Source organism: Phascolarctos cinereus, unplaced genomic scaffold, assembly GCF_003287225.1.
Source record: "Phascolarctos cinereus isolate Bilbo 61053 unplaced genomic scaffold, phaCin_HiC Scaffold_9;HRSCAF=440, whole genome shotgun sequence".
NCBI classification, from domain to species: Eukaryota; Metazoa; Chordata; class Mammalia; order Diprotodontia; family Phascolarctidae; genus Phascolarctos; species Phascolarctos cinereus.
Window position 1 is genome coordinate 147,291,250 of NW_027556402.1, and position 23,082 is coordinate 147,314,331.

Here is a 23,082-nt window from a genome sequence, read left to right on the forward strand (position 1 = left end):
ATGTGAATGGGATGAACTCTCCCATAAAATGGAAATGATTGCAGAATGGATTAAAAACCATAATCCTACAATATGTTGTTTACAGGAAACACATTTGAAAAAGAGTGACACATACAGGGTAAAGGTAAAAGGCTGGAGCAGAATATATTATGCTCAGCTGAAGTGAAAAAAGCAGGGGTAGCAATCCTGATCTCAGACAAAGCAAAAGCAAAAATAGATCTAATCAAAAGAGATAAGGAAGGAAACTACATCCTGCTAAAAGGCACCATAGACAATGAAGTAATATCATTACTAAACATATATGCACCAAATGGTATAGCATCCAAATTCTTACAGGAGAAGTTCAGGGAGTTACAGGAAGAAATAGACAGCAAAACTATACTAGTGGGGACCTGAACCTCCCCTCTCTGCACTAGATAAATCTAACCACAAAATAAACAAGAAAGAAGTTAAGAGGTGAATAGAACATTAGAAAAGTTAGGTATGATAGACCTCTGGAGAAAAATGAATGGGGATAGAAAGGAATATACTTTTTTCTTGCAGTACATGGCACATACACAAAAATTGACCGTCTAGGGCATAAAAACCTCACAATCCAATGCAGAAAGGCAGAAATATTAAATGCATCCTTTTCAGATCATGATGCAATAAAAATTATATGTAATAAAGGGCCATGGAAAGATAGACTAAAAATAATTGGAAACTAAATAATCTAATCCTAAAAAATGATTGGGTCAAACAACAAATCATAGAAACAATCATAATTTCATTCATGACAATATGACAACATACCAAAACTATGGGATGCAGCAAAAGCAGTTCTTAGGGGAAGTTTTATATCTCTAAATGCTTACATAAATAAAATAGAAAAAGAGGAATTAATGAATTGGGCATACAACTAAAAAAACTAGAAAAAGAAAAATTAAAATCCTCAATAAACACCAAATTAGAAATATTGAAAACCAAAGAAAAATTAAGAAAATTGAAATTAAGAAAATATTGACTAATAATAAAACTAAGCTGGTTTATGAAAAACCAATAAAATAGATAACCTTGGTTATTAATTAAAAAAAGAAAGAAGAAAACCAAATTATTAGTATCAAGAATGAAAAGGGTGAAGCTACCACCAAGGAAGAGGAAATTAAAACAATAATTAAGAATTATTTTGCCCAACTATATGCCAACAAATTTGACAATCTTAGTGAAATGGATACATGTTTACAAAAATATAAATTGCCCGGATTAACAGAAGAGGAAGTAAAATACTTAAATAACCCCATCTCAGAAAAAGAAATTGAACAAGCCATTAATGAACTCCCTAGGAAAAAATCTGCAGAGCCAGATGATTTTATATGCGAATTCTATCAAACATTTAAAGAACAATTAATTCCAATACTATATAGACTATTTGGGAAAATAGGTGAAGAAGGAGTCTTACCAAATTCTTTTTATGATACAAATATGGTGCTGATACCCAAACCAGGAAGAGTCAAAACAGAGAAAGAAAATTATAGACCAATTTCTCTAATGAATATAGATGCAAAAATTTTAAACAAAATACTAGCAAATAAATTACAGCAACTTAACACAAGAATAATACACTATGACCAGGTAGGATTCATACCAGGAATGCAGGGTTGGTTCAATATTAGGAAAACTATTAGCATAATTGAGCATATCAACACCAAAACCGACAGAAACCACATGATCATCTCAATAGATGCAGAAAAAGCTTTTGACAAAATACAACACCCATTCCTATTAAAAACACTAGAAAGCATAGGTATAAATGGAGTCTTCCTTAAAATAATAAATAGCATCTATCAAAAAGGGAGATGCAGACAGAAAAAAGTACATAAGCATGGACTAATAATTTCATATAAAAGTTTAACTGATATGTCTATTGCCATAACAAGGAGGCCAAAAAAGCCTAAAAAGCAACTTAATTAAAAAAAAAACTTGGCTTATTTTCCAAGCAGAAAGATGTAGCAGCAGCCAATGTCAACAGTGGCTCAAAACATAAAATTGTTTGTAAAATCTTATGCAGAAGGATGATGGGAAATTATATAAGCTGTATCATCTCAGAAACAAGAAGAAGCAATAGAATGCAAAGCCAGGTTAAAGAATACTCCACTGAGTACAAATCATCCCAAGAAGGGGCAGCTAGGTGGCTCAGCGGATAGAGCTCTGGCCTTGGAGTTAGGAAGACCTGAGTTCGACTCCAACCTCAGACATTTAACACAACTAGCTGCATGATCTTGGATAAGTCACTTAACCCCATTGCCTAGCCAAACAAAGATCATCCCAAGGACTTTTAATTACAAAATAAAAGGAAGATGACAAATAGAGCAAAGGAAAAAAATCTACAAAGATTTTTATAACCAACTTTTTTCAGCCTCAAGAATAGAAAAATCAGTCACAGGTAGACTGTGACATCAACCCTGGAGGGTCTTATATAGCAGATAGAAATGATACTCAGAGAACAAAAGTGCCTGGATTGGCTCACCTGTATTTGGAGAGGGGAGTCATACTGTATCAAACCTAAGGTTGACTTTTTTTTTTTTTGCATTTCAGTAGTTTGATTGAAAGGTCACTTTCCTAGTACCAGAACATAATGGTACTTCATTAGGTTATGTCAGCCACTTTAGGTTTGCTTTGATGAATTAAAAAGGAAATTCTTCAATGAATCAGGTGTTTAGGAGTAACTAAAGAGTACATCTGCAAAATGCTTTACAAAATGAAATATAAGACATATGAGGCATACTCTAGTTTTTTGGTTTATCTTTAAAGGGGCACAATATGATGTCAAAGGGAAATTTGAATCAGTTATAGCTATTGTGGAAGTTAAGCTATATGTTTTCTAATTACCCTGTATCAATTTAAATACATTAATCTACAACTAGCCTTAAGTGCTCCAACTACTGCATAATTAGTAAATTAAATTGCTACTCACTCAAATCTGGGTAGACAGTGCTCTTCAGTCTCTCCAAGTTGAATTGCTGCAGGAGCATTGTGACAATAGCATACAGTTCAGTTGTTTCAGTAGTATATGACTCTCTGTGACCTCATTTGGGATTTTCTTGGGAAAGATACTGGAGTGGTTTGTGATTTCCTTTTCCAGCTCATTTTACAAATGAGGAAACTGAGGTAAACAGGGTTAAGTGACTTGCCCAGGGTCATACAGTTAGTAAGTGTCTGAGGCCAGATTTGAACTCAGGAAGATGAGTCTTCCTGACTTCAGGCCTAATGTTCTATTCACTTCACCACCTAGTTGCCCTTCCCCATTTGTGTTGCTTTTAAATGCAAAGCTCTATAGTACTAACCAAGTCCTGTTTCATACCAATGATAATCCTTATTTAAAAGCCCTGGAGTGTTAATATTGTCATATAGTGCTTTAGACGGGCATAGCTAAGGTTTCAGAGCAGCAGGCCATAGCCTGCTTATATAATAGAAAATATAAGAGTTGCTTATATAATAGAAATTAATTTTTTTCTAAGGGGCTAGATATTGAAATAAAAATTTTTCTGTATAAAACTATATTGACTTTTTTCTAAGGGAATGAGAGAAAACCAGACCTGAGATATTGTGTGTGTGTGTGTGTGTGTGTGTGTGTGTGTGTGTGTGTGTGTGTCTGTTGGTGGGGCTGGGAGGAAGAAGAACCAAACCTTTGCTTTCATCAGTATAGGGAGCTCCCAGTGTGGTGGTATTCCCTCTACCATTGTAGGCTGCCACCATCATTACAATCTCAAAGGGCTGCCTGAGCCACTGACAGGTTACATGAAGGGGTCACACAGCCATTGGTATCAGAAGAAGAACTTGAACCCAGGTGTTCCAGACTGTGAGGCCGGCTTTCTATCCGCTACATCACACTGAATCTATTGATATCTACAGGTACACTTAGAGGTAGAAATCAAAGAACCAATCTGCATCTATTTTCTTTTCTGTAGCCCTTCCCTGCTTTGCATGCCTCTTTGGAATTTTTCTGGCAAAAGCTTACTTGCAGCTGATCTAAATTGTAATTGTTTTAGGTTTTGCTTTTGGTTTTTGTTTTTTCAGATAGGAGAGCCCTAGAGATCACCCATCCAATCCCCTTATTCTATAAAAGGGGCACTTGAAGCCCAGAGAGGTTGTGACTTGCCCAAGGGCATCCAAGTGGTAAATAACGCCCAGGTATTCTGACTCTAAAGGTGACGTTCTCTCTACAACAGTCCAACTGGATACTGAAAACAAGGAGATAGATAGATAGATAGATAGATAGATAGATAGATAGATAGATAGATAGATAGATAGATAGAATAGAATAGATACTGAGGTAGAAAAAGGAAAGATAGGGATGAATTAGTAGATGGATGGATAAATAAAATAGATAAATATAGATAGATGAACAGAGAGTTTCTAGCAATAATGAACATCTCTCAAAGACTAGAGACTGTCTTCATGTCAATATTAAACTATTATACATTACTCTTCAATATTTCATATGCTAGAAAAAAAAAGACACATTTCATATGCTGAAATGGTTGCTTTCCATCTGGTTTGGAAAATTGTTGACTTCTCTTTACTCCCCCCACCCCAAAATTGCATCTTCTGATGGTTATCCTAGGAGATCAATTGAACGTATACCCTTTCGTTTACATGGTAATATTTTACCTTTTCAGGCAACCTATAAGCCATTGCTGAAGCAGGTTGTGGAGGAGATATTGAATCCGGAGAGACCAGATCATGTTGATATTGAACACATGTCTTCAGGCTTCACTGATCTTCTTAAAACTGGATTTAGCATGTTCATGAAGGTAAAGCAGCCATGTGGAGATAATCTTCTGTTTGCAGACCCCTCCTATGCATGACAGACGTGGTGTACACAGAATTGAAATGAGAGTGCACCCTTAGCACGAGTGAGCTCTATTCAAGAGCTTTTGGTGTTTTGTTTCTTTCATAATCAGGAGATGTTTGTGTCCGTGAAAATTATAGACTAAAAGGTGAGATAGTGACAAGTCCTAGAGCCTGCAGGTCATACGTCATCCCTATAATTCAAGGGTCAGCTGGCTTTTGTAAGCAGAAGGAGCCAGGTGCTATTGATTTACATGTTCTCTAAGAACATATGTTATTCCTCTGTTCTAAATTCTTCTGTAGCTCCCCAGTGCCTCTAGAATCAAATATAAACTACTTAGGCCAGCATCTAAAGCCCTTCACAGTCTAACTCCTGTCCATCTTTCTAGATTTATTTCACATTACCCCCCTCAGGCATTCTACAACTAAGCTACTTGCTATTCCTGAATATGGCATTGTTTCCCATCTCCATGGCTTTACCCAGGCTGCACGGCCTACCAGGCTTATGCTCCCTCCTCCTCTCTTTCTCTTAGAATCTATACTCCTTAGAATCCTTAGCTTCCTTGGAAGAAGCTTTTTCTGGTCCCCCAGGTGATGGTGCTCTTTGGCCCCTCAGATGTCTTGTATTTACTCGTCTCCTTAACACGATATGATTATTTCTCAGCAGAATGCAAAGTCGCCAGGCATCACAGTAATGCACACATGGCATCCCTGCTTTCTAGGAGACTGAGACCAGTGGATTGCTGGAGCTTGGAGTTTTGAGCTTCAGTGGGCTAAGCTCATCTGGTATCCACTCTAAATTCAGTATTAATATGGAGATCAAAGTGGGCCCAGGCTGATGAATAGCCCCTGTATTGCAGTCTGGGAAAGAAAAAGAGACCCGTCTTTTTTTTTTTTAAAGCAAATTCCTTGAGTTCAGAGACTATTTTTCTCTTTCATCTTCCTATGCCTGGTTCCCCAAAAAAAATGATTTGCAAATAATGGAGGTTCAATAAATGCTTGTTGAATTGAATTGAGTTGTAGATGAAGACTTTTTTTTCCTAAGCTCATTAGCAGCTTAGGTGGTGCAGTGGATACAATTCTGGAGTCAGGAACGCTGACTTTAGACACTAGCTATATGGCTTTGGGCAAGTCACTTAATCTCTGTTTGCCTCAGTTTCTTCAACTGTAAAGTGGTGATGATAATAACAGCACCTCCCCAGCAGGATTGTTTTAAGGGTCACATGAGGTAATACATGTAAAGCACTTAGCACAGTGGCATATAGTGGGCACTATATAAATACTTTTCCCATCCTCCCCCATCACCAACACTTGGCTAGTTGTGAACCATGTTTTGGTGTAAACTAAGACCACGTACCATTTACCTTATTGACGTCATTCACTCAACAAACATTCATTAAATGCTGAATACAATAAATATGCTGTTCAGTAAGGAGAATGAGGAGTGGCTGAGTTCAGGTTCAGGTCACTTGTCTGACCAGGCTCCCACATCATTACTCCATTGACAACTACACCTTTTTCTGCTCTCCAGAAAACTTGCTGATGAAATCCAGAATTTCTCTAATTGTTATTGGGGGGCGGGGGAGTCATGGATGTTCAAAGATTAAGCCACACTGGATGTGAGGATAAAAAGAGAAAAAGTCCTTTGTTTAATCTGCTCCTCCACCTCCATTAAAAAGGCATTGTAAAGTTGCTAAATTTAAATGAATCTGAACAAGATGAGTGATAGATCAAAATGGGTGTATGATTTACACCTAAAGGGTGATACTATAAACAAATTAAAAGAGCATGGAATAGTTTATCTTTCATATTTATGAATAAGGGAAGAATTTAGGACCAAAGAAGTTATAGAGAGCATTACAAAATATAAAATAGATCATTTTGAGTATATAAAATTAAGAACTTTTTGTACAAACAAAACCAATGCAACCAAAATTATATGGGGGGCAGAATTTTTGCCGAAAGTCTCTCTGATAAAGGCCTCATTTCTCAATTATATAGAGAACTGAGTCAAATACAAGTCATTCCCCAATTGATAAGTGGTCAAAGGATATAAACAGGCACTTTTCAAACAAAGAAATCAAAGCTATCTATAATCATATGAAAAAATGCTCTAACTCACTATCGATCAGAAAATGAAAATTAAAACCACTCTGAGGTACCAACTCACACCCATCAGAGCTGCTAATATGACAAAAAAAAAAGGGAAATGTTGGATGTTGGAGGGGATGTGGGAATGCACTAATGCACTGTTGGTGGAGTTGTGAACTGATCCAGCCATTCTGGAGAGCAATTTGGAGCTATAGCCAAAGGGCTATCAAATTGTGAATAACCTTTGACCTAGTAATACCACTACTAGGCCTGTATTCCAGAAAAAAAAATTTTAGAATTTTTTTTTAAATGGAAAAGAAAAGGAAATTGAAGGGATGCCTATCAGTTGGGGAATGGATGAACAAGTTGTGGTATGTAGTCATAATGGAATACTATTGTGGTATTTAAAAAAGACAAGCAGGATCATTTCAGAAAAACCTGGAAAGACTTACATGAAACGATGGCAAAGGGAATTGAACAAAACCAGAAGAACGTTGTACATAGTAACAGCAATCTGATTTAATGAAGAGCAGTGAAAGACTTAGCTATTCTCAGCAAACAATGATCCAAGACACTCCCAAAGGATTCTTGATGAAGCATACTATCCACCTCCAGACAAAGCACTGATATTGATTGAATACAGACTGAAGCATGTTATTTTTCATTTTCTTTCATTTTTTTCTTTTATTTGAGTCTTCTTATACAAAATGACTAACATGGAAATGTTTTACATAATTGCAAAAAAAAAAGTTTATGATCAAAGCTGATTTAGAAATGATTCCCATATCAGCAGCTTATCTTTTTCTATCTGTTAAAGTATTACCGCTTATTTTTGGAGGGGGGAGGGTGTTATTCATCACTCTCCATGTCCAGAGCCTTCCAGCTTTCTTTCTGAATAAAGCATTCATCATATATATTAAAAAAAAAAAAAAGGATGAGCAGTAGACCTAAATGCTGACCTCTCTCCTGTACTTTGCCAGTGTTCCAATTATAATAACACTTAGAAATTACAGGGTGTTTTTTCATGTTCAAATCAGTTTTGAAATTACAAATTAATCTGCATGGAAGATCTTGCCTTCTTGAGTTCGTGAATGTATATATATCCCTGAAAAAGCAGTGCCCTCCCAGAGCTGAAAGAGAAACCAGATGAAGATGCTGATGTGGTGAAACCAGAGAGTAAACAAGCCAGGGGCTTCCTCTCGTCATGCTGCCAGTTCCCATAAGCTTCACAGCAGTGTACACATCTGTTGTGTGCCTCATCTTCTTTCTTTGGTTGTCTTGGTTGTTGTTTTAAAGCAACCCAGATCAATGTTTCCAGAATAAATAATAATAGCCAACAGCACTAGATGTGCAAAACACATCTCCTTCAGTCCTCTCAACAGCCCTGGAGGGTAGATACTAGATTACCCCCATTTTAGAGATGAAAAAACTCAGGTTGCCAGAAGTGAAGTCTCATGGAGTGGAAGGATTGCACTGAATTTAGAGTCAGAAGACCTGGGTTTGAATCCTGTCTCTGCCACATAGTATTTCTTATGTTACCTTCAGCAAGTCACTTAATATCTGTAGGATTCTGTTTCCTCCTCAGAAAAAATGAAGAGATCACCCTAGATGTTCTCAAAGGGCCCTTCCATCTCGAAAGTTAGGATACAGTGAATTTGCCCATGGCTCGTGCTGTGTGTCTGAAGTGGGAATGAAACCCAGATCTCAGGTTGGGCACTCTTTGCTCCTCCCTTCCTTGCCTCTTAAAAAGTGTTGAAGGGCTTGGAGTTGAGTGTGACTGAGTTCAGGGTCAGCCTGGCTTTCTGAAGCTTAGCTAGTCTTCCCTTTTCTCAGGACTCCCCAATATAGCCATGCCTTCAGTATGCTTCACTTGAGTCACCCCTGCTCCTCCCCCATCTACAAAGTGAGTTTTGTTCCTATAGGGAAAGATTATTTTCCTCCTTTATGTCCTAGACGTGAGATTTGCAAATTGTAGAGGTATTCGGATGTCTTTTATCCCATGTCATGTGGCATCCCACTTTTCATAGCCACCTCCAGAAAGTAACACTTTAAAATCACACCTTTTTCAAGTTTCCTCCTGTGACTGTGAGTCTTCCTGTTTCCCAATCCCAGAAGTACTAAAGTGGGTATCATCTTGGAAAACACTCTGAGACCCATTGGGCCAGGATTTCATTTATTCCTTGTTTCTCCCCCACTGAACCACCTTCTGGAAGAAGGGCTTATGAGGAAATGCCCCAGCAGCTTGAAACTGATCCCAAAGAGGGGTTTCCAAGTAATGGATTTAAGGAAAAGGCATTCTTGCTCTCCCAGCAGCTGTCATGAGCTGTTCCCTAGCCCTCAGCTGCCAGGGGCCTCTTCTGTCAGTTGCGAGGAGTGCTTCTCATCTGTCAGCTGGAGATTTAGAGGGCCATCAGCGTGCCCCACAAAAATGTCCTTCTCACCACCTCCAGCCCCCACCCAGATCCTTGGTCTGTTTTTCCAAATAGGCCTTGTCTGCTGGCTCTGCTATACTTGTTTTAGAGAGCCTAGTCAGCAAAATAAGCTCAGGCCTACGTTTCCGGGACATAAAATAAGTCAGTCAGGACTTAATGAGAATCAGGCAGTGGTCCTTTTGGGAGCCTAATTGTGATTTGCTAGAAGGCCATGCTGCAAAATGAAGGTAATTTTCACGAAGGAAAGATTACTTACACTTCTCACATCTGAGGCTGAGCAGTAGGAAGAGGAAATCAAGCATAGGTGCAAGTGCTCCATTACTCTTTACATTTCCATTGCTTTGTAGTACTTTTTATTTAATTCCTTATGTTGCTGTTCATAGACTTTTGGAGCAGAAAGGAACCTTAGGAACTGTAGGATTATAGATTAAAAGCAAGAAATGGCATTTTAAAAGTCATCTGGTCCAATCTCCCATTTTACGGATGAGAAAACTGAGGCCCAAGTAGGCTATAAAACTTGCCTGAGGCCACACTAGTAGTAAATGACAAATATACTTTTACATAATCACAAAATTTTGAGTTGGAAGGGACCTCAGAATCCAGGTAATCTAAGAGTTTTTACCCTTTTTATGTCTTAGATCACTTTGGTAATCTAGTGAAGCCTCTACACCCCTTCTCAGAATGTTTCTGAATGCGTAAAATAAAATACATAGGGTTATAAAGGAAAAAATTATATTGAAATACAATTATCAAATATGTATATATATGCATACATATAAATGTATACACATGTGTGCATATATGTATGTGTGTGTGCATATATGTGTGTGTTAAAAGTTCACAAATCCCTAAAGGAAGAACCTCTTATCCTCTTGAACCTGCATCTCCAAGGAATCCCCCCTGTTACAGACCTGATAGTCATCCTCCAGCCTCTGCTTGGACATTCCCAGGAAAGGGGAACCCTTGACCTTGGGAGGCAGCCTTTTCTGCTTTGAGGCAGCTCTCATTGTTAGGAGTTTTTTTTTTCCTGACATTAAATCCAAATTTTTGATTTGCAACTTCTATCCATTTTTCCTGGTTCTCCTGGCTAAGCATCCCCAGCTCCTTAACTTATCTTCTGATGAAATGGATGCAAAGCTTTTTATGATCCGGGTGCCCTTCCCTGGGTGCTTTCCAACTGAGCACATTCCTTTTATGATTATTTATTAGTAGCAACTGCTTCCTATATCCATGTTCTATCTGTTCAGCTTAACTTAGAGGCAGCTTGGTAGTATAATGCTGGACCAGGAGTTAGGAAGGCCAGAGTTCAAATCCAGCCTCAAACACGTACTAGCTGTGAGACCATGAGCAAGTCACTTAACCTCTGTTTGCCTGTTTCTTCATCTGTAAAATGGGGATGATAATAATAACACCTACCTTCTGGGGTTGTTGTGATGATTAAATGAGATCATAATTGTAAAGTACTTAGCACAGTGCCTGGCACATAGCTGTTACTATATAAATGTTAGCTATTATTATTGGTACTACTAGCTGTGTAACCCTAAGCAAGTCATTTAACTTCTGTACGCCTGTTTCCTCAACTGTAAAATGGGGATAATAATGGCACCTACCTCCTAGGGTTGTTGTGAGGATAAAAATGAGATAATATTTATAAAGCACTTAGCACAGTGCCTGGCATATAATAAGTACAATATAAATGCTAGCTATTATTCTTATTATCATCATCTGACTCAGTATGGTTTGATAGGGATACAAATTATCTCTCAGAATCCTGGTATCGCCTTCCCTTATGGGGCTTCCACTTGGGGTGTGTTGGCAGCGCTCTCCAGTAGAGTACAGATGGTCTACCTTTTGACTTGCCTCACCCATTATCTTCTTCCTGCACCAGCAGAATGGAAGTCAGGTTGGCTTTGTTGTTTTTTGGGGTTTTGGGGGTAGGGTTGGGGGGATCCTCTCTTGTTATTTATAGCAGTTTCTGCTGTGGCTCTGTTCTGGAGCTGGGATCAACTACCCCGCTTCCTCTTTAGTGAAGTCGTACATACTTATAGCAAAAAACAAGATGATAGAGTTGGATTAAATGATCCTGGCTGGAGTCTTTCTGTGATTAAGGCAGGTTAGTGATTGTTGAAGACACAATGGACAGACTTTCTGGCATGTTTCACTGGGGATAACCCCTTGTCCCACTCAGAGCCTTCTCAGGGGATAACAATAGGAGAAAAGCAAATAGAGTTCCCCAGGCATGACATGACCTGAAGAGGCAGCCAGGGCTTCCCTGGACACAAGCTCAGCCAGAAACAAATCCATTTTCTTCCGATCACCGAGTCATCACTTCTTTGCTGCTGCCCTCAAATTGAAGGCAAGGTTTCTATCTGTTTTGCTACACTGGTTTCCTTTTTAAAAGATTTCATTCATATATGTGTGTATAGATATATAGATATATAGATAGATATAGATAAATAGATATTAGGCAGTTGGGGTTAAGTGACTTGCCCAGGGTCACACAGCTAGTATGATTTCCAATATTTTAAAAATCGATGTTCATAAAAAAAAAATCAGTGTTCATTATCTAAAATGGTTCAGATGTGATCTTTCCTAAAGGGAGAGAGATGAACTGGGCAATCTCTCCGGATCTCTTCTAGCTCTAGGATTCTCAATAGAACTCAGAAAGCTGGCCTCCCCTCAGGCTGGAAGCCTTCAGTGTATGGAAAGCATGTGAATTTTGTCATTGCCACAGTACTGCCAGGGAGCCAGGATGCTTCCTGCAGAGGTAAATGACTTCTGAACCTTTGAGGAACCCTGTGTCTCTGTATCTTCCTTCTTCTGGAACACATCTCTCTCTCTCTCTCTCTCTCTCTCTCTCTCTCTCTCTCTCTCTCTCTCTCTCTCTCTCTCTCTCTCTTTTTGGTGAGGCAGTTGGGGTTAAATGACTTGCCCAGAGTCACACACTAGTGAGCGTTATGTGTCCGAAGCTGGATTTGAACTCAGGTACTCCTGACTCCAGGAGCAGTGCTCTATCCACTGGGCCACCTAGCTGCCCCTACACATCCCTCTCTCAAACAGCCCACTTGTCCCTTTATTTGTGGAGACCTCGGCCAACTCCTACAGGGCCATGCTGTAGGGATCCTTAAGAAGAGATGCCTAGGGGCAGCTAGGTGGCGCAGAGGACAGAGCATCAGCCCTGAAGTCAGAAGGACCTGAGTTCAAATCCAGCCTCAGACCAAACACTTGACACTTACTAGCTGTGTGACCCTGGGCAAGTCACTTAACCCCAATTGCCTAAAAAAAGAAGAAGAAGAAAAAGAGGAGATGCCTAGAAATTAGAAGAGATTCGACAACGAACTAGACTCCCAAGACGCACAGCCAGAAGCCCCAAAATAACTTTGGCTTCTAATATTTCTCAAGATTTTAGAAGTCTGTTTTCTCTTTCCAGATGGTAGAGTCTCCTGAGTGTCTTGGCTTGTGCTTTGAATGCACAGATGCTTGGTGGGGCTTTGGAGACAGCTCTAGAGGCAGCTTCTGGGCTGCAGGGAAATGGAAGCCTTGGTTCTAGACCCTTTGAAGTGGATCCAACACATTAATTTTTTTTTTAAGTATGGTAAAATTTCTCCAGGCAGGGAGGGTGCCTTTGCATTTATTTCTCAGTATTAAGCGGTTCCTTCGTTTCAGAGGGCAGGAATGATGTGGCAGCCTGTCTCTCTCCTTGCTGAAGTCAGGGGTTATTTCTCCCCATACCTGCCTCATTCTGCAGTTTGTCAGGATTCATTTCTTTAAATTATTTTGGCCTTCTCTAGCTGAGGAACATTGTGTTCTGGTTTTGCCACTTGAAAAGCAAATGGTCTCTTGGGCAATATCAGACTGAATTCAGTTTGCTGGATTGTTTTGTGCGTCCTCATAAATTGCACAGGCCTGTGTGGCATGCCAAGGATGAAACCAAGAGGTCTTTTCCTCCCCTCCCTGAGTTCAGAAAGTTGACTTAACAAGCCTGGCCCATGTTCAAACTCTGTGAGACCAGAGAGGCTGCAGTAATGAAAAGACAGGCAGACAGACGGCCTGCTGTTTTCCTGCAGGATATATATATATATTTGCTGTGTTTTTGAAAACCCAGCGTACTTCCTAGTTCACAGGAAACTGAGTTGTGGTGTTTTGCTCTCCCAGATGTACTCCATCAAGTCCCCTTGCACATGGTGATCTGGGCCACAAGTTAGCTTGTGTGTGCCTCCCTGAGATACTGTGAAAGTGTTTCAAGTCCACTGGAGTCTGATGCTCAACCAAAGGATAGACTGTGGTTAGCCACATAAAGCTCTTGGCTTCAAAGGAAAAAGCCTTTGGAGTTGTACTATCAGTTGGAGGAAAAGAAGACTGGCAAGAACTCATATTCTTCAAGCAGCCTCCCAATTCTGTAGCCAGAGGAGTGCTCCACCCCCCACGCCTGGGCCTCGGCAGCACCTTGGGCTCTTCAACAGAAAAGCTAGATAGCAATCAAATTAATAATCAATAGCATACCTCAGCCCTTTTTGCTACAGCTTTAATTTAATTTAGGGCTTGCCTGTCTAATAGGCAGTACTCTTTGTGTGCATTTCTGGAATTTGTGGTTTGGATTTTGGTCTCCTGAAAAATAATATCTTTTTATATAGACTCCATGTGTTTGGACCCAGGCTTGTTTTGACTGAAAGAAATGATTTGTCAAGATGTTTTTCTGCAGAAGTTGCCATGAGGGTGTGTTTTATCTAATGAAACAATGCAGCGCTAGTTTACCTCTTACTAGCTTCTCTTTTTAACAGGTTTCCTGTTTCAAAGGTGCTGGTACATTTAGTGCATCCACATTCATGGCTACAGGGGTAAATTTTTTAGAAAGTCCAATAAGGGAACCAAAGGGTGTCTTTTGGGGCCTTTGATGCCCAGCCAATAAGTCAACCCAATTGTCTAAAATGGCAGCAGCTGGGGAGAGCAGTCACAAACTCAGAGGGACACAGTGAAAGTATAATGGCAATGAACTTAAGGGAGAACCACCCACTTCTCTCCAATGCAAAATTTATGTCCCCAAGCTATTTCTGCTCCTTCACTCCCATGATACCACTGCCAGGTATTCTCCAAGGGGGTCAACACACAGGGAAAGAGCCTTCTTATACACAAATATTTATAGCGTGTTCTTTGTGGTAGTAAAGTAGATGCCAATCAGTTGGGTAATAGCTAAACAAATTGTGGCATATGAATGTAATGGAATTTTATTGTGTAATAAGGAATGATGAATATGAGGAAATTAGAAAAACTTGGGCAGACTTGTATGAACTGATGTGAAGTAAACCAAACTGGATCAATTTCCACAATGACTGAAATAATGGAAAGGGAAATAATTGTAAAAGATATGTTAATTAATACAACCACCAATCTTGACTTAACAATAATAATAGTAATGATAGCTAGCATTTATATTGTACTTTAAGTTTTACTAAGAATTTTACAAATATTATCTCATTTGATCCTCACAACTCCGGACGCTAGATGCTATTATTATCCCCATTTTACAGATGAGGAGACTAAGGCAGGCAACGATCTTTAGGCAAGTGACTTGCGGAGGGGCACAAAACCAGTAAGAGTCTGAGGCCAGATTTGAACTCCTGTCTTCCTAACTCCAGGTCCATGCTCTGTGTAGTATGATGCTATCTAGCTGCCTCTAAGAGGATAAGGGAGAGCATAGTACAGTGTAAAGAACACTGGCTTTTGGGATGTTGGACATAGATTCCAATCCTGCCTTAGGCACTATCTTTGTGACCTTGGTCAAGTCACTTAACCTCCTGGACCTTGGGCCCCTCATCAGTAAAATAAGGGGTGGGTTTAGACCAGATGACCTCTAAGGTCCCTTCTAGTTATGATCTTATCTCAAAACATGTCTCTCTTCTTAGCATAGAGATAGTAAGCTATAAGTATATCATCAGGAATGGTCGACATGTTGGTTTAGTTTAATTATCTTTGTTAGAAGGAAGAATGCTGTGGTGGGGAAAAGTCATTGGGAAATGACATGTTAAGGAAAAAAATCAAAAAAAGTTTATTTAAAGAAAAATATTTAAAGGTTAATATAAATGAGATTCATTATTATTATTACTATTATTACTTCCCTTACAAGTTGTTTTGAAAATGAGATGAGAGAATAGATATGTAAAGCACTTTGGAAACTGCAAAATCATCTATGACCATAAGGAATTATTATTGATAATCTTGAATACATTTACCCCTGATGAATTGTCTACCTTACCCCATAGAATAATGGTATGACCAAACTAAATAGAGTCTGTAGTCTATAGTGAGATAATAACATTAGAGTTTGGTAGAATAGTAAAGTTCATTTCCATCTAATTTGGTTTAGGCATATTCTATGCAAATTTAACAAAGCCACCATTTTCCAACAAGAACTAGGTAAATGGCAGTTTTTTTTCTAAAAGATGACAAAACTAAGGGCTTTAAGAGATGGAAGTTAGTTTCGTTTTGTTTTTAATTTCCTTCATTTCCAAAAGATCTTCATTAAATTGGTTGGGAAAAAGTGTCAGTTGCTTCCTGGGTCACACTGGTAGATCAGTAACCAAGACAGATTTGTCCCAAAGAGAGCATTCAGTTTAGGGTTTATTGTCCTTTTCTGTTCAAAAGGCACTGTAACTAATGTCATCATTTCCTGTTGGATGACCCATCATCAGTGAAACCTAATGTGGGGAGGTGATTGAAGGACCAGTGAAATGGTGGAAAACATGGGGAGAAAACTAGGGGGACCTGACCCTTGCACATTCTATAGAGAAGCAGGTCACAAAGGGAGGGAGGCAAAAGAAGGCAGAGGATTGTAGAGGGTAGGAGTCATCAACAGAAATGTTCTGGTACCCCATCAAGAGCTGTGAAGAAATCGGAAACAGCTGGAACCTCGTACCTGGTAACCCCACCAGACAGAGCCCACTGTGGACATCAAAGGGGTCCCACTGGGCCATGTGTCTACGGAGAAAGCCTCCAAGCCTGCCTGAAGGCTTCAAAGGTTGGGATCATGATGGCCAAGAGAAGCAGACTCCTCCAAACTGAAATGATATCTTAATGTCACAAACAGGAAAAGACTAGAGGGAGAAAAATAGAATGAGGAAATGCTGACTGCCTCTTTTAATCCATTTCATTCACAATTGATAGTAATGATACTTAGCATTTATGCACCCTGTTTGATCTGTCTGCTTCTTGGCAAACAGTCCTCCGTTGAACTCACTGGTGTTTAGTTGATTGTAAGGAATGTAATTGTAACAAGAGAGAAGACTCTGTGGGTCAGTTTGTGGTACTTCAAAATGACCCTCGATTTGAAGAGCTGTATGAGGAAATGTCTCATATTGGAAAATGAATCTTGAAAGAACCAAGAATAGCAAATGAAAAGAATAGCAAATTGAACCTGTTTATTTATAGAGAAACAAGCATTCCTTCCTTTTTCTCCTCCTCCATTCCCACCCCTGTGGTGTTTTCTCTGTTGTTACTGTTCATTTCATTTCTGCCTTTTCATCTTGTACTATTGGATGCAGAATCTCTTATAGAAAGCATATGTCCTTGGGAACACGTTGTACTGCCACGAGACCCTGAGACTGTCTATCTATGGACCAGCACGAGTTGAAAAACAGCTAATTCTTGTGAGGCAAAAGTGTGGATGCCAGGAGCCCTGCCTTTACTTCTAGGCAGAATCATGTGCAAACCACTCCTAACCAGGAATTTTTTTTTCTAGAGATTGCCAAGCAAGTGGATTCCATACTCAGCCGATACAACCTATTCCAGGGTTTTCTACACTTCTCATGTTAAGAAATTCTTATGTATTCTGTATTTATTTCTTCCTTGGCTTTCTTTTTTTATATTAAATTAAATTAAATTTTTTTATGTTACATTTTAAGTTCCAAACTCTCTCCCTCCCCACCCTGCACTAGAAAAGGCCACCATTTGACACATTGTAATGTATGTATGTATGTTTGTATATATGCATGTGTGTAAAACCATACCATGCATACTTCTGTTTATCTGTTCTATCTCTGGAGGTAGACAGCATCTTCCTTCATGGGTCCTTTGTAGTTGATTTGAATATTTTTAATACTCAGAATAACTTAGTCATTTACAGTTATTCTTTGAACAATATTGCTGTTACCATATACAATGTTCTCTTGGTTCTGCACATTTCACTCGTCATTATTTCATGCAAGTCTTTCCATGTTTTTCTAAAATCAACCTGCTTATCATTTCTTACAGCACAGTAATATTCCATCACCATCACACACCACAACTTGTTTAGCTACTTCCCAATTGACTGACTTTCTGTAGTACGTTGTGTCCCACAGAGCTCAAGTTGTTACATACATAACCTGGGATTTTTTTTTTAATGTTTTATTGATGCTTTTGGATTTTCTTTATTTTTTGCATGTTGCTTTCACTTTCCAATATACCCACCCCCATAAAATCCTCTCTTATGATAAAGACAGATGGCTAAACAAAGCAAATAACCTGTCGACCCAGCTGGACAGTGTATGTAGTATTTTCTCGTTCTCTTCTGAGAGAAGGGAAATGTTTCATCATTAGTCCTCTGGAATCAAGATTGGTCAATCTGTTGAATAGTTTTGTTTGACCATGTTTATTTGTTATAAGAGAGGACTTTTAGGGTGGGAGAAGTAAGAAGGAGTTAGTGATTAGTGACAGAAATTTGAAGGAAGAAAGGAAAAAAGGAAGAAGAAAAAAAGAAAGAAGTGCCAATTTTAAAAAATGTTAATAAACCAAAAGAAATCTGCAAAAAGAATTTCAGAGGGGAATACAAAGGGCAGTTTTGTTACTTAGGTCTAATATACATATTTTTTAAAACTTTTTAACTGTGCATAAAAGTTTGCATTTTCTTGTATATTGAAATGATTAAGTTTGATGACGATGTTCATTTGAAAAAGCTTTTCCTTGTCTGCCGAATCCTCGAGTTTACATATTTTATTTCACTTTCTTGATATGCTACTTAGTAGTTCTCATGTTTTTCCATCAGATGAGTTTCTCTGAGGCAGATGCCATCACTTTTGCTCCATAGAGAGCAAGCCTTCAGGAACTATTTGTTTTCAAGTAGGCGCACAGCATCATAGATTTTGAGCTGACAGGAATCTTGCAGGGTTTCTGGTTGAACCCACTCATTTTACGAAGAAAGATATTGAGGCCCAGAGAGATTTTGTATCTTGTCCAAGCATGCACAGGTTGTAAGTGGCAGAGCCAAGATTCAAACCCAGGTCCTCTGTTAGTTAACACTGTCATGTCACCTTTAAGCATTCATTTCTATACCTTTATGCCAAGTCCTTTAACCTATATTTTAACATATTTGCTCCTTTAAAAAAAAAAAGATGTTGGGACAAGGGGGATATAGGGGAAAAAACACTGTAATGAGGTAACATTAAACAAATGGGATTTTTGGGCTGTTATTTATTTCTTACTTTCATGACCTTCATTATCACTTCAACTCCCTGAGCCTCAGTTTCCTCATCTGTAAAAGAGAGTTGAACTAGATGACCTCTAAGGTCCTTTCCAGTTCAAAACTTGTGATTCTACGGCTAAAAATCTAGGGCCGTTGTGTTGTAACACAAGTTCTGGCACTGAGGTAGCTGATAATCAATGAGTCATATATTTTCACTTGGATTTTATATGGCTCATCTGTAGCAACACTAACTTCATTCATAGAATGAATTCATAGACTAGAGATGACATGTTGTCTGAATGCTGACCACATTACTGCTCTGATGACTGTGTTACAGGTGAGCCGCCCTCATCCCAGTGACCATTCACTCCTGATCCTCTTTGTGGTTGGTGGAGTGACAATCTCGGAGGCCAAAATGGTGAAAGACCTTGTTTCTTCTCTGAAGCCAGGAACACAGGTACCAGGTCCTAAATAATCAGAAATGAATCTTCCCTCACAGGGGATGATGAAGGGTAAAGGAGAGGGTACTTTTGAGAGTCTGGCTGTATCTACAAGAGTGGGTCTGAGGGGCAGGTAGGTGGCACAGTAGATAGAGCACCGGCCCTGGATTCCCGAGGACCTGAGTTCAAATCTGGCCTCAGACACATAACATTTACTAGCTGTGTGACTCCGGGCAAGTCACTTAACCCCCATTGCCCAACAACAAAAAAAAAAGAGTGGGTCTGAGGTTTGGGGTTAGCACCAAAAGAGATGATTTATAGAAAGGACTTTGGAAACTATAAAGCACTATGTAAATGTCAGATGTTATTATTATTACTACCTTTTCCTAGAGCAGGTGTCAGGTACCATGGCTAATTTGCTGTCCTTCTAGGAGCCAAGAGCTTTGCCATTACGGCACCAGAAAGGGTAGGAGTGAGATGGTACAGTGGATGGAATGCTGGAGCTTGGCGTCAGGAAGACCTGAGTTCAAATTTGCCCTTCAACTATCTGTTTGGCCCAGGGCAAGTCACTTCACCTGTTTGCCCCAGTTTCCTCATGGATAAAATAGGGTTTATAATAGCCCCTATCTCCTAGGGTTGTTATGAGGATCAAATGAGATAATAATTGTAAAACACTGTGCCTGACACGTAGTAAGCACTATATAAATGTTAGCTATTATTATTATTGGGCAGCTAGGTGGTGCAGTGGATAGAGTGCTGGGCCTTGAGTCAGGAAGACCTGTGTTCAGATCTGGCCTCAGACAGATTACTAGCTATGTGACCCTGGGCAAATCACTTAATCCTGTTTGCCTCAATTTCCTCACCTGTAAAATGAGCTGGAGAAGAAAATGGCCAACCACTTTAGTATTTTTGCCAAGAAAGCCTCAAGTGGGGTCACTGAGAGCTGGACATGACTGAGTCTTCTCCTTATAAGTCACCAAGTATTCACACTTAGCTACAGCCAAATAAACTCAGGCAGTGCTACTCAAAGGATAACTTTAATATGACTTTAAGCAAGGACATCCTATGCGAAGCCCTTTACAAATCTTAAAGCACCATAAAAATGCGAGCTATTATTATTATCATTATTATTTTATAATGATGCCAAAACGTTTAAGTCCAAATGAGAGCAGGCCCACCCAAGATGTTTACTCCAATTCTGCCATTTCTGAAAACAGTCTTGAACCTCTTCTTTTGAAAACACCTTCAGAGCCTACTCACAAGCCAAACATGAAAAGGTGACGATCATCTTTCCTGCCTTGATCCCTACTGCCTGAGTCCCAGGATTTTGCTGGGGATGACTTTGGGTGGTTTCCAAAGTCAAATCCACCTACAGAAGATCCTTCTTGGCTTCCTTCAAGGCTTAGTTAAGCACCGCCGCCTACATTGAACCCATCCTGATGTCCCCCATTACTAAAGTTCGCCTCCATCACCAAAAAATTACTTTACATTTACATTGTACATATTTTCATTTACTCCTCTGTGTATATAATGTCTTCTCCACCAACTGTGGCTTTAATCTGACATGAGAAGTGGTCAGAGAGCCTCTGCTGGAAGACATCCCATGATGGGGGACTCACTGCCGCCCCAGGCAACCCATTCCTTTTTGGAAGCAGCTCCAATTATTAGAAACTTTTCTTTTATAATAAACCAAAACTGTCCTCTGCATTCACTGCAGAAAAATCCCACTTGACAAACCTTCAACTATTAGAAGACAGAGGTCCCATTCCACGTCAACCTTCACAGAAGCTCCAGTTGCAAATCTCAGAAGTAGGCAGTGCCTGCTTAGCTAGGAATGCCTTCCTTACCATCCTTCAAGGGTGGGCATACAGACTCTGCTTCTGGTTCTGACTGCTGTGGCCCGGGAGAATAAGTCATATTTCTCTTCCAGAGGAGAGCCCTTTAAATACTACAAATCATCTATTGTGCCCACCCTAAATCATTTTCTCCTAGCTAAATATATCCAAGTTTTTCAAGCTATCCTCATGTGTTGTGAGAATTTTCCTGTGACCTTGGGCAAGTTATTTCACCTTTCTCAGCCTCAGTTTCCTCCTATGTCAAACGGAAATGATAATTCTAGCATCTGCTTCCCAGGGTTGTTGGGAAGATCATGTTGCACTTTAGGGGGCAGCTGGGTGGCACAGTGGATAGAGCACCCACCCTGAAGTCAGAAGGACCTGAGTTCAAATCTGGCCTCAGACCAAACACTTGACACTTACTAGCTGTGTGACCCTTGGCAAGTCGCTTAATCCCAATTGCCTAAAAAAATTTTTAAAATTTAAAAAAAATGGTCATATTGCACTTTGTACTATATAAATGCCTCCTGTGATTATTATCCCCCTCTGGACAAGTCCCATCCTGGCCAAGACCTTCCAAATAGAACTCAGAACTGAGTATGATACTGCTGCAAGGCTCTGTCCAGAGCAGAGTACAGTGGGATGATTACTTCCATCATCCAGGACACTCTGCATCTATTTACAGGACTAAGATTTAATGGCTCGGGTTACTGTTTTTTGTCCTTCATTCTTGAAGAGGACCAGGACATCAGGAAGATGATGCCATGACTTGCAAGTGCATTGGGTTTAAATGAGGCAGGGCTATGCAAAGTCACCAGCCTCACTCTCTCCTCCAGAGTCATCTGGGTTCAGTGGCAAGATATAAATCAGGATGACTGGAGATGGCCCCCATGGCTCAGGGCAGCCATTTCCCATGCCTGGAATGTCTACCTCTGCCACTCAATCCTAGTCATCCTTCAGGGCCTACCTAAGCTCTCATTCTCTGACCACTCTAGCCAATGGAGCTTTCTCCTTCTCTTAACTCCAGACCCTGAGAAGTTTATGGCTGATTACACCTACCTGTGGAAAAGTAGGAATACAGGACACATGTCCTCTCAACAACTTCTTGTAACATTTTTGTTCTTTCTCATTTGGGTGAGTAAAAGACATCTTAGCTTCCCTCAGTTTACTAAGATCCTCTGGTTCTATTGTGTAAATACATGAGGTGCCCCTTCCCCCCAACCCAGAGGAGACAAGAAGAAAAAGGCTTATGTGGAGCCTCAATTCTTCCCTCTCAGACCCTAGTTTCTAAATTCCAGTCTTTCCCACACAAATGTTCAGTCAGTCTGTAAGGATTTATTTAATGCCTACTCTATGCCAGCCAATCAATAAACATTTATGAAGGTCCTCAATGTGCACCAGGCACTATGCTAAGCTCTGAGGATACAAAAGGGCAGGAGCTAGCTCTTTGTTTGTTTGCATTTGTATTCACATCACTTAGTTCAGTGTGTGGCACATAATAAGAATTTAATAACTGTTTGTTATCTAACTTTAATGTTCTCTGATGATTCCACAACTAGACTATCGTGGCTGCTGGATCATATATCACATTCATATTTCGGTCATATATCCCGAAGTGGAAGGTACATTATAGCTGTCAGTAAATTGTTCCATTATTTACTAAGTGCTTACCATGTACAAAACAGCAAATAAAAATGATAGCTAACATTTATATAGCACTTTAAGGTAAATATGACTTTATATATATGTGTATATACATATATACATACATACATACATATAATATATATATATATATAATATATATATCTCATTTGATCCTTCTAACAACACTCTGAGGTAGGCGCTATTATTAACCCCCTCCTTCTCCCCATTTTACATAAATATATAACTTGGCCGAGGCCACACAGCTACTGTCAGGCTGACAATTCAGGCCTACCTGACTTCTAGTCCATCATGTGCTTCACAAAAAAACCAAAACACTGATCTAGGCCCAGGGGAAGACAGAAAGTGAAATA

The 23,082-nt window shown here is 39.5% G+C and overlaps 1 protein-coding gene across 1 annotated transcript in view; it reads left to right on the forward strand.

The window, feature by feature from the left end:
* The window catches only part of SCFD2 (sec1 family domain containing 2), a 423,086-nt gene that overhangs the window by 388,338 nt on the left and 11,666 nt on the right, over window positions 1-23,082 (forward strand). Inside the window, 2 exon segments of the mRNA XM_020990057.2 lie at window positions 4,659-4,793; window positions 19,127-19,246. Of these exon segments, the coding sequence (XP_020845716.1) occupies window positions 4,659-4,793; window positions 19,127-19,246 (255 nt within the window).